This window comes from Mustelus asterias, chromosome 5, assembly GCF_964213995.1.
Source record: "Mustelus asterias chromosome 5, sMusAst1.hap1.1, whole genome shotgun sequence".
NCBI lineage: Eukaryota > Metazoa > Chordata > Chondrichthyes > Carcharhiniformes > Triakidae > Mustelus > Mustelus asterias.
The window spans coordinates 132843971-132860240 of record NC_135805.1 but is presented as its reverse complement, the minus strand read 5'-3'; the positions used below and the strand labels follow the sequence as shown (position 1 = coordinate 132860240).

At 42.9% G+C, this 16270-nt stretch overlaps 1 protein-coding gene across 1 annotated transcript in view; it reads left to right on the top strand.

Annotated features, from left to right (window-relative positions):
- col9a1b (collagen, type IX, alpha 1b) overlaps positions 1-10019 on the top strand; it is a 195962-nt gene extending 185943 nt beyond the window's left edge. Inside the window, exons 34-36 of the mRNA XM_078213596.1 lie at positions 5713-5901; positions 6812-6889; positions 8780-10019. Of these exons, the coding sequence (XP_078069722.1) occupies positions 5713-5901; positions 6812-6889; positions 8780-8964 (452 nt within the window). The 3' untranslated portion in view covers positions 8965-10019. The remainder of the gene's footprint in view (positions 1-5712; positions 5902-6811; positions 6890-8779) is intronic.
- The last annotated feature ends 6251 nt before the right edge of the window (positions 10020-16270 follow it).

The following is a 16270-nucleotide window of genomic DNA, read 5'->3' as shown; positions in this document are numbered from 1 at the left end:
ATTTTGAAAATTAATGTCCGAGCACTTGCAATCTCCTCTCTTGCCTCACACAGCATCCTCCGACATGTCTCAACTGAGCCTGGGGATTTATCCACTTTTGATCCCACTACAATCGCTAATATCTCCTTCCTCGCAATGCTAATCTGTTCCATTATATCACAGCCCCCCTCCCTGCATTGTCATTGTCCTTCTCCACAGTGAACACAAATGCAAAATACGCATTTAATATCTTACCTATGTCTTCCAGCTTCACACACACATTGCCACTTTGGTCCCTAATGGGCCCTACTCTTTCTCTGGTTTCACTCTTGCCCTTAATAATATACTTGTTTTGTCCGCCAGTGTTTTTCATGCCCCCTTCTTCACTCTCCTAATTTCTTTTTATAATTATAGAATCCTACAGTGCAGAAGGAGGCCATTGGGCCCATCGAGTCTGCACTGACCACAATCCCACCCAGGCCCTATCGCCATAATCCCATAACCCCATCCATTTACCCTAGCTAGTCCCCCTGACACTGAGGGGAAATTTAGCATGGCCAATCCACTTAACTCACACATTTTTGGACTGTGGGAGGAAACTGGAGCATCCGGAGGAAATCCACGCAGACACAGGGAAACTCCGCACAGACAGTGACACAAGCCAGGAATTGAACCTGGGTCCCTGCCACTGTGAGGCTAACCACTGTGCCACCGAGCCACCCAATTATCCCCTGCACATTCTATACACCCAAGGGCATTCACTGTTTTCAGCCCCCCATATCTTTCACAAGCCTTCCTGTTCTTCCTCAGCCAATCTTGTAATTTCCTGGGTTCCAGGATTCTCTGGAATTTTTGGTCCCACCCTTTACCTTCACGTGTTAAGAGGTGTTAATAGGAGAACAAATGTCAGTGCCCCAAACCTCCGACCTTGTCTGCAGCTGGGAATCTCCAGTACCACTGTGGTGAATAGAGTTTTGGCTGGAACGCCAAATTGTCCATTACCGCTGGCATCAGGGTGGGTATGGACAAGAATGAAGAATCCTGCCCCAGGTGCTCAGGGAAAGCAAAAATGAGGAACAAATGACAGGTGGCCCTGTGGGGGGGAAGCGAGTTTGTATTGGGCTTAACCAAGGAAACAAAAAAAAGGGGAATCTTTGACTGGACTGTTGATTCCCCAGTACAATTAGAATAGAATAGAATAGAATAGAATCCCTGCATTGCAGAAGGAGGCCTTTCAGCCCATCAAGCCTGCATTGACAACAATCCCACCCAGGTCCTATCCCCAAAACTCCAAGTATTTACCCTGCCAATCCCCCTGACACTAAGAGACAATTTATCATGGCCAATCAACCTAACCTGCACATTTGCACTCTATAATTGAAGTACCCTTGAATGTCATTGTCATCACATATACTTCAGTGTAGTCACTGTTGTATCATAGGGAATCCTGGTAATCACCCAGAAAAGTCCCACAAATGTGATTTAGGCCAGAAAATCTGTTCTGATGTCAGTGATTTGCATTACCAAATATTTACAGCACAAAATGGGCGGCACGATAGCACAGTGGTTAGCACTGCTGCTTCACAGCTCCAGGGACCTGGGTTCGATTCTCGGCTTAGTCACTGTCTGTGTGGAGTTTGCACATTCTCCTCGTGTCTGCGTGGGTTTTCTCCGGGTACTCCGGTTTCCTCCCACAGTCCAAAGATGTGCGGGTTAGGTTGATTGGCCATGCTAAAATTGCCCCTTAGTGTCTTGAGATACGTAGGCTAGAGGGATTAGCGGGTAAATGTGTAGGGATATGGGAGAAGGACCTGGGTGGGATTGTGGTCGGTGCAGACTTGATGGGCCGAATGGCCTGTTTCTGCACTGTAGGGTTTCTATGATTTCTATGTTTCTATGATAAAACAGGCCATTCAGCCAAATAATGAATGCATTCAGGAGGAAGTTAGATAAGCATGAGGGAGAAAAGAACTGAAGGGTATACAGATAGAGTAAAATGAAGAGGTGTGAGAGGAGGCTTGTGTGGATCCATGACTGGCTCCGCACAGGCCTCCTCTCACACCTCTTCATTTTACTCTATCTGTGTACCCTTCAGTTCTTTTCTCCCTCATGCTTATCTAACTTCCTCCTGAATGCATTCATTATTTTTGTCCATTCGTTTTGCCGTAGCCACTCTCTTTGGGAGCCGGTTGCGCATTCTGGGAAAACAGACTTTTTTCTGAATTCTGAATTGGAGTTATTAGTGATTTTCTTATACAAATGGCGACTCCTCTATCAAATCTTGAAGAGTGCACCCCACAGAGATCTCTGTTTTTGGAGTAAAGAGCTTCAGCCTGTTCAATCTTTCCCATTAAGTATACCCTCTCATTTTTGTTATCATTCCAGTAGACCTTCCTAGCAGAGTCTCCAGTGTCTCTAGGTCAGTGGTGGGCAACCTTCAGCTTGGGGAGGGCCACATGCGGCTCATTTGAGTGTGGTCCATGAGACATTTTGTTGACTATTGTCGACATGCAGAGTTGCCATATTCTACTAATGTCGTCCACTCCCAATTTTTTTCCTACCGGTATGACTGAAGTGATATACACGTTAAAGCAAGGGCAAGTGAGGTGAGGTGTGTGCTGCTTGCTCAGAACATTGACTGTGAGAGCCGTGCATTCCCTCTGCGTCCAAAGCGTAAATATTTATTTTGTTCTTACTGTTTGAAGTTGATGATACGTCTATTAATATATGTGATTAAGCATTTTCTATAACTCATTATGAAATATTCGGTGTGTATTAAATATATTTAATCTTGTTCATGGGGTCATGGTTAGTGAACAAGCCCGATTTCAATCTTGCGGCCCATCGAGATGAAGGAGGGCCACTCATGCGGCCCACTCACCAGCCTAGGTTTTCTGTCACTGCTTTATATTCTGTTTATAACATGGAGACCAGAACTGTTCACATTGCCCCAAGTGTGTTCTAATCATAGTTCTGTATAAATTTAACGTAACTTATCTGTTTTTCATAGAATCATAGAATCCTACAGTGCAGAAAGAGGCCATTCGGCCCATTGAGTCTGCACCAACCACAGTCCCACCCAGGCCTTATTTTCTATTCTATCCTTTTAAAAATGGGTTCCCTCTTGGTGCTCCAGTTTCCTCCCACAGTCCAAAAGATGTGCAGGTTAGGTGGATTGGCCATTCTAAATTGCCACTTTGTGCCGGGGGATTAGCAGGGTAAATATGTGGGGTTACGCGGATAGCACCTGGGTGGGATTGTTGCTGGTACAGGTTTGATGGGCCAAATGGCCTCCATTTGGCCTCCAAAGTATTGTTTCTTGCGTGCTATACAGACAAATCATACTGTTCATAGAGTACATAGGTAGAAGAAAAGGAGAGGGTGCAGAATGTAGTGTTACAGTCATAGCTAGTGTGTAGAGAAAGATCAACTTAGTGTGAGGTAGGTCCATTCAAAAGTCTGATGGCAGCAGGGAAGAAGCTGTTTTTGACCTCAGACTTTTGTATCGTTTTCCCGATGGAAGAAGGTGGAAGAGAGAATATCCGGGATGCATGGGGTCCTTGATTATGCTGGCTGCTTTTCTGAGGCAGCGGGAAGTGTAGACAGTGTGAATGGGTAGGAGGGTAGTTTGAGTGATAGACTTGGCTTTGTTCATGACCCTTTGTAGTTTATTGTGGTCTTGGACAAAGCAGGAGCCTTACCAAGCTGTGATACAACTGGAAAGAATGCTTTCTATGGTGCATCTGTAGAAGTTGGTGAGAGTTGTAGCAGACATGCCAAATACCCTTTGTCTCCTGAGAAAGTAGAGGGGTTGGTGGGCTTTCTTAACTATAGCGTCAGCATGGGGGGACCAGGACAGGTGTTGGTGCTCTGGACATCTAAAAACCTGAAGATCTCGATCATTTCTGCTTTGTCCCCATTGATGTAGACAGGGACATGCCCTCCACTACGCTTCCTGAAGTCGATGATTATCTCCTTCGTTTTGTTGACATTGAAGGAGAGATTATTGTCGTTGCACCAGTTCACCAGATTCTCTATCTCTTTCCTGTACTCTGTCTCGACACTATGGTGGTGTCATCAGCAAACTTGAAAATCGAGTTGGAGGGGAATTTGGCCACACAGTCAGAGGTGTATAAGGAGTATAATGAAGGGCTGAGGACACAACCTTGTGGAGCACCAGTGTTGAGGATGATTGTGGAGGAGGTGTTGTTGCCTCTCCTTACTGACTGCGGTCTGTGGTTAGGAAGTCTAGGATCCATATTTGCATAATCCATAACTCCAGAACCATCTGTTTCTGTATCACATTTAGACATAGGAATATGCGACCTCTTTATTCTTCGTAGCAGAATGCACCACCATCTATATTGAAGTAAATTTGTAAAGTTATGCACCCATTCTGCAATCTCATGGCCTCCTGTAATGTTGAGTCTCCTCTTATATTAACAACACCCCACCTCCCCCAATTTAGTGTCATCCATAAATTTTGAAATTGAACTTGCCATACTCAAGCCTATATTGCTGATTTTATATCACTCTAAATGGAAGTACACCTCGACAGGCGAACCTAATATCTGATGGCTTGATCTTGTGTGTAATTAGATTGCTGATATCAGATAGAGGAACTAATTCAATAGATCACAGCTCAGTAAAACCGTTTCACAGTTAACTTATCTTTCCATGAGAATGTTTCATCATCAGAAAAGATTCACTTTATTGAGAGCAAAGGTATTAGGATTTTGAAGTGGTTCAATGAGGGGAATGAAATGCATTCATTCCAACAGAATGTAGAACCAGAGTAGTTAAGATGGATGGTACAGCTATACTTAAAGGGCGATTGGGCAGGCACTTGAGGGAGAAAGGAATAGAAGGATATATTGATAGGGTTTGATCAAGAGTGATGGCAGGAGGCTCATGTAAATAAATAAATACTGGCATGGACCAATTGGGCTGAATGGCCCATTTCTGTGCTGTACATTCAATGCAATTACAATAGTGTAGACTATACTGTCAAGCAATATCCACCAGAAATACAATATACATTTAATTGTTCCTTGTTGGTATTATGGGTGGAGTTTTAAGGATAAGCACTCGCCATCCTGAGTGTCGGCACATAACGTGTTACCGCCAACACTTTAACGCTCACTTGAACATTGATTGGCAGTGGGTGGGACTCCTGTCCACCCTTGGAAGGAAGTCCTGGTGGTGAGAGCTGTTGGCCAATCTGATTGGCTGACAGCTCTCCAACCCATCCAGGCACAGCGCTGCAGTGGTCAGAAGAGGTACTGCCTAGAATTTAGTCTCAAGGTAACTCCCGGGATGCCCGGGGGCCGACAGGGAAGGGGATGCCCTGGGAGGTGATTGTGATGTTGGTGGGAGGGAAACTTGGAGCTTCAAGGTCCCAGAGGGGAGGGTGCCCCCAGGAGCCTTCAGAGTGATATACCACCACCTCCTCCTTCTACGCCCGAGATGGAGAAAAGTTTACTTCTCTGTTTCCCACCCTACTCGCACCTACTCCTGCCAGCCTACAATTAATAGATGAAAGAATGGGTTTCCCACCCAAGGCCTTGCCCACTCAAATCGTGTCTGGGTCCCAGCAGGCAGGATCCCAGTGGGGAATCCCTTCAGTGCAATTTTCAAACTCATCCCTCACCTTCAACGCCTTGGGGAGCGTAAATTTCTGCCCTATGCGTTTTGTTCACATTGAGTAACTTACATATTTGTATTCTCCTTCAGAACACTTGGCTCATTTAGCTGCCAGCCTCAGGCGACCGGAATCTGGCATCATGGGTTTGCCTGGGCGCCCTGGACCATCTGGACCCCCAGGCCCAGCTGGAGACAATGGCTTCCCTGGACAACCAGGGCCTCGTGGTCTGACTGGCCTGAAAGGCCCATCTGGTATAATCGGCTACAAAGGACAGAAAGGTAAGATCAAGCAAAACAACGCAACACTTAAAACTCTTTCTTTAAGATTGACATATGATGGCGATGTATTTCCATAAGATATACCAAAAACACAAGATTTTGTACCCTAAAGAACCTGTCAGAATAAGTACTCTATCTTGGATTAGCTGGTGCAGTATTGACATCCCCAAGGATGTCTCAATGTCTGGTGCCTTGAGGTAAGTCACTTTTATCACTCCCTTTGCGCTATATACTGCACCTGAAACTTGTTTAATTCTTTATAATCTTTTTTGACTTTCCTTCCTAACGTAATCTATAGACTTATTAAACTATTCTTGGTGTCATCGAACCACTTAATCTTGCCCTACATCGTACTTCTTTCAAATGGGCGAGCTTGCTCCAACTAGATAGATACCCTACAGTGCAGAAAGAGGCCCTTCGGCCCATCGAGTCTGCACCGACCACAATCCCACCCAGGCCCTACCCCCATATCCCTACATATTTTACCCACTAATCCCTCTAACCTACACATCTCAGGACTCTAAGGGGCAATTTTAGCATGGCCAATCAACCTAACCTGCACACCTTTGGACTGTGGGAGGAAACCGGAGCACCCGGAGGAAACCCACGCAGACACGAGGAGAATGTGCAAACTCCACACAGTGACCCAAGCTGGGAATTGAATCCAGGTCCCTGGAGCTGTGAAGCAGCAGTGCTAACCACTGTGCTACCGTGCCGCCCAGTTCTCTTCATTTAAGAAAGGAGATGGGGAATAACTCTGTCATATGTTATTATTGCAGCATGTAGAACTGAAATAACAAAATGTGTTTGCTGTATGGTTTCAAATCCTTTCTTAAGCTCATACAGCTAGTCCATAATGGTGGCTACCTTGCTTGTTGCATTCTCTTATCTAACATCGATTTTTGTACAGGTGAATCAGGCGAGAAGGGCGATAGAGGCCTGCCAGGAAGAGGACCCAGGGGGTTGCCAGGACAACAAGGCCTACCAGGTATGGGCAAACCAGGCGAATATCCCTGCTAGCTTCATTTTACTGTTTTCGCTTTGGTTAGAAAGTTCTGAGGACAGCTTTTCGCTGTGACTCCACTGAATACAGGCCAAACCTGCTCAACCTTACTTCATAAAATAAGCCCTTCATCCCAGGAATGAGTTGAGTAAACTTTCTCTGAATCATTTCGATTGCATTTATATATTTTTTCAAATATGAAGACCAAAACTGTACACAGATGTGGTCTCACTAAGATCCTGTAGAGCTTAAGTAAAACTTGCATAGTTTTATATTCCATTCTCTTTGCATTAAACACCACATTCCATTTGTCTCCCTAATCACTTACTGATTTGATTTGATTTGATTTATTATTGTCACGTATTGGGATACAATGAAAAGTATTGTTTCTTGAACGCTCTACAGACAAAGCATACCGTTTATAGAGTACATAGGGGAGAAGGAAAGGAGCGGGTGCAGAATGTAGTGTTACAGTCATAGCTGGGGTGTAGAGAAAGATCAACTTGATATAAGGTAGGTCCATTCAAAAGTCTGATGGCAGTAGGGAAGAAGCTGTTCTTGAGTCAGTTGGTACGTGATCTCAGACTTTTGTATCTGTACCTGCAACCTAACTTCCTTTACCAGGAATCCCAGATCCCTCAGTACCTGAGAGTTCTGAAGTCTTGCTCCATTTAACTAGTACAGCTTTACTATTCTTCCTGCCTAAGTGACCAAGTTCCCATCTTCCTGGATCATAACCCATCTGCTGAATATGTGTCCACTCACTTAACCTATCTTTGTGGACACTTTACCTCCTGTCCACAATTTACTGTCCTACTTATCTTGGTGCCATCAGCAAATCTAGGTACCATATATTTGGTACCTTCATCCAATTCATTGATATAGATTGTAAATAGTTCTGGCCCTGACATTGATCCCAGCTTCCCAGGCCAAAAAAAGACCCATTTACCCTTACTCTCAGCTTTCTGCTAGCTAATACCCCCTACACCCTGAGCTCATGCTTTTTATAGTCACCTTTCATGTGGCATCTTATCAAATGTCTTTTGGAAATCCAAGTATATCTATGGGTTCCCCTTTATCCACATTGTGTATTACATCCTCAAATAACTTTAATAAATTGATTCAACATGAATTTCCTTTCACAAAGGATACAGTTTAAAAATGAGGGGGGAATTTTCCTGTCCCACCCGCCATGGGAATCATGGTGGGGGTGGGGACAAGCAAAGGTCCGTTGACCTCGGATGGGATTTTCCAGTCTTGGGGCGAGTGTGGCTGGAAAATCCCACCCAAGGAGTCTCTTAATTCAAACTAAGATAAGGATAAATGTTTTCTCTCTGCGGGTCATTAGCCTGTGGACTTCTCTTTTGCAGAGAGCAGTGGAGGCTGGGTCATTGAATACATTCCAGACTAGTTGGGTAGATTAAGGGAGTGAAGAGTAGGGAACAGACAGAAAAGTGGAACTGAGGACAAAATCAGATAAGCCATGATATTAATAAATATAGAAGCTAGAAGCAGGAGCAGGCCATTCATCCCTCTGAGCATTTTGATTGGTATAACAGGCTGAAGGAGCCAAATGGCCTACACTTGCTCCTAATTCTTGTGTGTGTTACTGCTATGGTACAGAGGGATCAGGGGGTCCTTGTACATGAATCACAAAACGTTAGCAATGCAGATACAGCAAGTAATTAGGAAAGCAAATGGAATATTAGCCTCAACTCCCTTACTGATGAAAAATCCATCTAACTCAGTCCGCAACATATTCAATGTAAAGGAAACCAATCAAAGTGGGATTCGAGAGTGTAATTTGGGTAAACAGACAGCAGTAATCTTTTGTACTCTGGCTATTGAAGGCATCATTGTTTTCCTATGTTACAGGAGAGCCTGGTAAGAACAGCTTTGGCAGGGATGGCCGTGATGGCCCAAGAGGCATACCCGGAAAGAGTGGGCAGCCTGGAATCCCTGGTCCTCCCGGTCGTGCGGGACTTCCTGGTTACTGCGAGTCCTCCGCCTGTACACAAGCTCACCGGGCACCGCCACCAGAGAACGTGAAGGGACCATGAGTTTGGAGTACCCTGCTGTTAGGATGTGAAACAGATTGCAGAAGAGAAGGAAAAGAACTGAAACCCACGCGATAGGCGTTTAATCTGAGAAGTGAACTTTAATATTTTAATTTTTCAAACTGTTTTGTGACAGCAAAGATATTGTCCTTGATGACCTAATGATGGTGCTTGGTAATAATTCTCCATTGGATGTGCGGTGAGATCAAAAGATGACCAAAAAGGAACATGTGCTTTTGATAAGTTTCTGATATCTCCCTCCCCGGCGTGTTACATGAGACACGAGTCCCCTTTATCTTCAAATAAATAACCAAAAAACAGAAGATTGTGTTAATTATTACCTCAGAAATTATATTTTATGAAATTAAAAAAAAAACACAACTCGAGAAACCAACTAGTATGTTTGTTTCTGCTAGTTTTGTGGGGTATGTACTATATTGTATACTAAACCTGTTAACAGGAAACCACGAGGTTTCATTTTGTACAGAAGCTATTCTCCGTGACCATTCATGTTTTGAACATGCCCATGCAGTGTGTGCTGTAAATCTCTGTAAATGTTTGATTCCTGAGTAACTCAAGAGCAAATGTGCATGCTTCTTAGCAAATGGGATTCAATAAGTGAGACCCGGATAATTCACCTCAGCAACTTCTGTCTAGGGCGTGTGAAAAATATTGAGTATTTACTCGTTTCCCCCGTGCTTACGCAATTCTAGGTTAAGGCCTTTCACCAATCCTCAACTCCGAAAACCAGAAACATTTCTTTTTAAAAAGAAAAAAAATCACATTATTTATTTTAACGCTCTGAAGTGACATCATTGTATCAGAAGAATATAATAAATAAAATGTCTTAAATTTGTGCATGTCTTTTCATGAATGGTCAGTTTAACGCATTGAATGACAAGTAGCCCAAACAGATAGCAAAGCCTTTGTTGCTGTTTTTTTCCAAATTATTTTCCAGAAAAGAGATTTGCAGTGTACATGTCTATGTGTTCTTTGTAAAAAAAAGGATTAAAAGTATCACACCATTTATTTGCAATAAGTGACTAATTTAACTAGTTATTTTTTGGGATGTTTAATTTATTTGAAGATTTTTTTGTATTCTGTTTTGTAATCCACTTCCAGCCAAAAGAAGAAAATAGAACTGGTATATGAACAAAATATTCTTTATCAGCTGGTCATCTCTGTCTTCACACAATGGTGAATGTAACAGAAAGAATCAGTAGGTGGAGAGAAATTTGTTGAGTATATTCAGGAGGAATTTCTCATTCAGTGTGTGGATGGCCCGTCTAGAGCTGGACAAAACCTGATCTCCTCTTGGGAAATAAGGAAGGGCAGGTGACAGAAGTGTTAGTGACGGATCAGTTTGGGACCAGTGACCATAATTCTATTAGTTTTAAGATAGTTATGGAGAATGATAGGTCTGGCCCAAAAGTTAAAATTCTAAATTGGGGCAAGGCCAATTTTGATGTTATCAGGCAGGAACTTTCAAAAGTTAATTGGGGAGTCTGTGGGAAGGCAAAGGGATGTCTGGTAAATGGGAGGCTTTCAAAAGTGTGTTAACCAGGGTTCAGGGTAAGTACATTCCTCAGAGTGAAGGGCAAGGATGGCAGAAGTAGGGAACCTTGGGTAACTCAGAATAGTGAGGCCCTGGTCAAGAAGAAGAAGGAGGCAGATGACATGCATAGGCAGCTGGGATCAAGTGAATCCCTTGAAGAGTATAAGGGGTGTAGGAGTAGAGTTGAGAGAGAAATTAGGAGGGCAAAAAGGGGGCACGAGATTGTTTTGGCAGATAAGGCAAAGGAGAATCCAAAGAGCTTCTACGAGTACATAAAGGGCAAAAGAGTAACAAGGGAGAGAGAGTAGGGCCTCTTAAGGATCAGCAAGGTCATCTATGTGCCGATCCACAAAAGCTGGGTGAGATCCTAAATGAATATTTCTCATCAGTATTTACTGTTGAGAAAAGCATGAATGAGACCTATAAGATAATGAAGGGGCTGGATAGGGTAGAGGTGGAGAGATTCTTTCCACTTAGAAAGGAAACTAGAACTAGAGGGCACAGCCTCAAAATAAAGGGGGGTCAGTTTAGGACAGAGTTGAGGAGGAACTTCTTCTCTCAGAGGGTGGTGAATCTCTGGAATTCTCTGCCCACTGAAGTGGTGGAGGCTACCTCGTTGAATATGTTTAAATCACGGATAGATGGATTCCTGATCGGTAAGGGAATTAGGGGTTATAGGGATCAGGCGGGTAAGTGGAACTGATCCACTTCAGATCAGCCATGATCTTATTGAATGGCGGGGCAGGCTCGAGGGGCTAGATGGCCTACTCCTGCTCCTATTTCTTATGTTCTTATGTTTCTTATGTTCTTATGAATGTTAGGGAACTTGGGGAAATAAATAGTGATGTCTTGAGAAGTGTACATATTACAGAGAAGGAGGTGCTGGAAGTCTTAAAGCGCATCAAGGTAGATAAATGACCTGATGAAGTGTATCGCAAGACATTGTGGGAGGCTAGGGAGGAAATTGCGGATCCCCTAGCAGAGATATCTGAATCATCGAATGCCACAGGTGAGGTGCCTGAAGATTGGAGGGTGGCAAATGTTGTGCCTTTGTTTAAAAAAGGCTGCAGGGAAAAGCCTGGGAACTACAGGACAGTTAGCCTCACATCTGTAATGGGTAAGTTGTTGGAAGGTATTTTGAGAGACAGGATCTACAGGCATTTAGAGATGCAAGGACTGATTAGGGACAGTCAGCATGGCTTTGTGAGTGGAAAGTCATGTCTCACAAATTTGATTGAGTTTTTTGAAGGGGTAACCAAGAAGGTAGATGAGGGCAGTGCAGTTGATATTATCTACATGACTTTAGCAAGGCCTTTGACAAGGTACCGCATGGTAGGTTGTTGCATAAGGTTAAATTTCACAGGATCCAGGGTGAGGTAGCTAAATGGATACAAAATTGGCTTGACAACAGAAGCCAGAGGGTGGTTGTAGAGGGTTGTTTTTCAAACTGGAGGTCTGTGACCAGCGGTGTGCCTCAGGGATCAGTGCTGGGTCCACTGTTATTTGTCATTTATATTAATGATTTGGATGAGAATATAGGAGGCATGGTTAGTAAGTTTGCAGATGACACCAAGATAGTGAACAGTGAAGAAGGTTATCTCGGACTGCAACGGGATCTTGATCAATTAGGCCAGTGGGCTGACGAATGGCAGATGGAGTTTAATTTAGATAAATGCGAGGTGATGCATTTTGGTAGATTGAACCAGGGCAGGACTTACTTGGTTAATGGTAGGGCGTTGGGGAGAGTTAATGAGCAAATAGATCTAGGGGCACATGTTCACAGCTCCTTGAAAGTGGAGTCACAGGTGGACAGAGTGGTGAAGAAGGCATTCACCATGCTTGTTTTCATTGATCAGAACATTGAATACAGGAGCTTCTTGTTGAAATTGTACAAGACATTGGTAAGGCCACACTTTTTTGGAATATTGTGTACAGTTCTGGTCACCCTATTATAGAAAAGATATTATTAAACTAGAAAGAATTCAGAAAAGATTTACTAGGAACTACCGGGACTTGATGGATTGAGTTACAAGGAGAGGCTGGATAGACTGGGACTTTTTTCTCTGGAGCATAGAAGGCATTGGGTGATCTTATAGAGGTCTATAAAATAATGAGGGGCATAGATAAGGTAGATAGTTAATATATTTTCCCAAAGGTAGGGGAGTCTAAAACTAGAGGGCATAGGTTTAAGGTGAGAGGGGAGAGATACAAAAGGCTCCAGAGGGGCAATTTTTTCACGCAGAGAATGGTGAGTGTCTGGAACAAGCTGCCAGAGGTAGTAGTAGAGGCAGGTACAATTTTGTCTTTTAAAAAGCATTTAGACAGTTACATGGGTAAGATGGGTATAGAGGGATATGGGCCAAATGCAGGCAATTAGGACTAGCTTAGGGCTTTAAGAAAAAGAGGCGGCATGGACAGTTTGGGCCGAAGGGCCTGTTTCCATGCTGGAAACCTCTATGACTCTATGATCACTTTAGTTGTGTCGCTATGGTGTGGATCTAGTGGTGATAATTAGTGAAAGTCCGACCAATGGACATTAAAATGAAAACACACATTCACAGAAATGTTACGACGTATCAGTCAGTCAGCATTTGGGAAGAGGAAATAAAAGAAAGGAAAGATCCCACTTTAGATATTAATTCTTTACATCGGAAATCACCTTATTCTCTTCCACAGGTTGGTGCATCTGCATGTTACATAGGAACATACATACGAATTAAGTGTAGGAGTATACCACTTGGCCCGTTGAGTCTGCTGCCCCATTCAGTAAGATCACCCAAGGTGACCTGTATTGTCCGGAAAACTCAGACAATTACAAGACTCACAAAGCCAGTGTTTCTGAATCAAAGATATTACTTTATTTGACCAGCAGCTGCGAGGAGATCCTCAGAGGGTTGAGTCAGCTCTTGGATAAAGCAGCTGGACCTCTCCAAATAGATCTGACATTTACAATTCAAAACAGATCAATTATAGGTTTTCTTATCAATCATTCACACCTTGCATTAGCTTAAAATCAATAACCTTCAGTATACACATATCAATAATAATTTATGTTATGCACTTAGCCAATTGCATTTTACCATCCAGCATAATGATATCTCATTTGTCTATTAAATCCGGACGCTAACTTCCATCTTGGCTAAAATTACTTCCCCATTGCCAGGTTACCCTCACTACAGGGTCAAAGTGAATGTTCCCATTTCCAAACTGGATAGACATGTGATCCCGCGTCTGGTACGTTTCCATCCTAAGTCTGGACAACGAATATACCTATTCATAAAGTTGCAGTGTGTGTTCCTGCATAAGAAACTTTCTGAAATGAATTTTGCTAACTACAGGGTTCCCTGGACTTTGGTTCTGAACTATTCGCCTTTACCATCATACCTTGCAGTAACTTGCCTTCGGCTGAAGTGAACAATAATTCTTACAATACTTCAAATACATTTCAAATATCAGCATATATGTTTTAAATCATAATTACTTGTTTAATTCTCACATATGTGTAACCTATTGTCTTGTTAGCTTACAACTTGTTTTAAGAATCATTTAACTCTTTGCTGGTAATCTTGTCATTGCCTAAATGTCTACCGTCTAAATACTGTATTGATTTGTTAGAAATTTCCTATATCACCTACCTTAGTCAATTATTGGAAAATAACAAATTGGTTTATAATTTGTCAATAATGGAATGAGTTAGCCCATTGTCTTTAGCTAATTATACACATTGTCTTAACTTTAAGATAATGGCTTCTCTTAGGTTAATTCAAGAGATATAGCTTAAGTGTCGACCAATAATTGTTTAACATGTATTTTATCATGTTCTGATTATTGTCACCTAGACCTCCTTTATCATGAGGTTATTGATTAATCCTATCTCATTGCGCATCACCAAGCCTCGAATAACCTGCAGCCTGTTTAGCATTAAAGTTTGTTTATTAGTGTTACAAATCATCTCACATTAGTCAAATGAAGTGACTGAAAATCCCCTAGTCGCCACACTGCAGCGCCTGTTCGGGTACACTGAGGGAGAATTTAGCATGGCCAATGCATTAACCAGCGTGCCTTTTGGACTGTGGGAGGAACCAGAGCACCTGGAGGAAACCCATGCAGACACAGGGAGAACGTGCAGACTTCACACAGACAGTGACCCAAGCCGGGAATTGAACCCGGGTCCCTGGCGCTGTGAGGCAGCAGTGCTAACCACTATGTCACCGTGTACTGTTTTAAGAAATAAGAATAATACTCCCAGCAACTTGTATCACAGTCAATCAAGCAAAGCTCAAAGTCCCCTTCAGTTTTGTAAACAACCCCCACAGAACTGAACCATTAGTAGGTTTTGGAGCTTAGCCAGGCATTCATAATGGGATTTCATTGCTCAACTGTGTCAATAAATGCTCAAGAGCTGAATATATTGAAAAACTTGCAGCAGGCTAAACAGATAGTTTGCCTGTCTATCAAATATATCAGCCATCTGGTGAGCCACTGTAACCATCACTACCGAGTATTCATTTACAAACCTGAACTGACGTTCAAGACAATATTAACAAACCTTCAGAGTGATTACGCAAATGACAGATTAACTTGAATGTTGATATACATAAAGTCATTCATTGTTACAGAAAGAATAAAGACCAATTACACTTTGGAGAATAAGAGTTGCTTAATTGAAAAACAAAGAGGACTTACACTACACGTGCAACAAAAAGTAAAGGAACAATACAGATAATACACTTATAAAAGCTACAGACAAAGCACTGGCATCAATTTTCAAGGTATTTGATTCAAAAGTCCAGAAGTTATCTTAATCTTGTGTTAAATATTGTTCAGGCCATACTTTAAAGTTTTAAAGTTTATTTTATTCGTGTCACAAGTAGGCTTACATTAACACTGCAATGAAGTTACTGTGAAAATCCCCTAGTTGCCACACTCCGACGCCTGTTCAGAGACACTGAGGGAGAATTTAGCATGGCCAATGCACCTAACCAGCACGTCTTTCGGACTGTGAGAGGAAACCAGAGCACCCGGAGGAAACCCACGCAGACACGGGAAGAACGTGCAGACTTTGCACAGACACTTGAGCACAGTGTGATCAACTGTTTAAAAAGGATATGGAGGCACTGGAGAATATTGATAGAGATGATACAAGAACTGAGAAGGGGTAGTTATCAGGAAATACTAAACAAGGTGGGATATTTTGTCTGGAAAAAAGCTTGAGGGATGACCCTGATGGAGGTCTTTAAGGTTATGGAAGGGTTTAATAGGTTTCATTGGTGAGGAGGGGCAGACTTTTTTACTGATCGACCTGCCGAGAGCAGATGACCTGGGGAGGGAGAATGATGGGGATGATGGAGGATAGGCTGGAAAGACATGGAGAGCCTGGAACTCAGGTTCCCTCACTCAGTCTGCAGTTAGATTTACTGCATCCCATTCATTCATCAGCTTGCTGACCAGAAGTCTAGACTGATTGATGGATTTGTTCTCCAGTTGAATGGGGAAGGTCATGTTAAGGGTTCAATCCCGGGGTGTTGGGTGACAGGGTTGGTCTGGGTATTGGGGTTTGAAGGGTCAATCAGGGTGGTTATGGGGTGTCATTAGAGTGAACGGTGATTTGGTGTGGCACATTGATAGAAGCGCTCGGTGGTTTGAATGAGGTGGTAGGGAAGGGGGCTAATCAGGGTGATGGGGGCTTATCTATCAAGTAGTGAGGGGGGGGTCAACCAAGGAGGTGGAGATGGGATGAAAAAGTTTATTTAG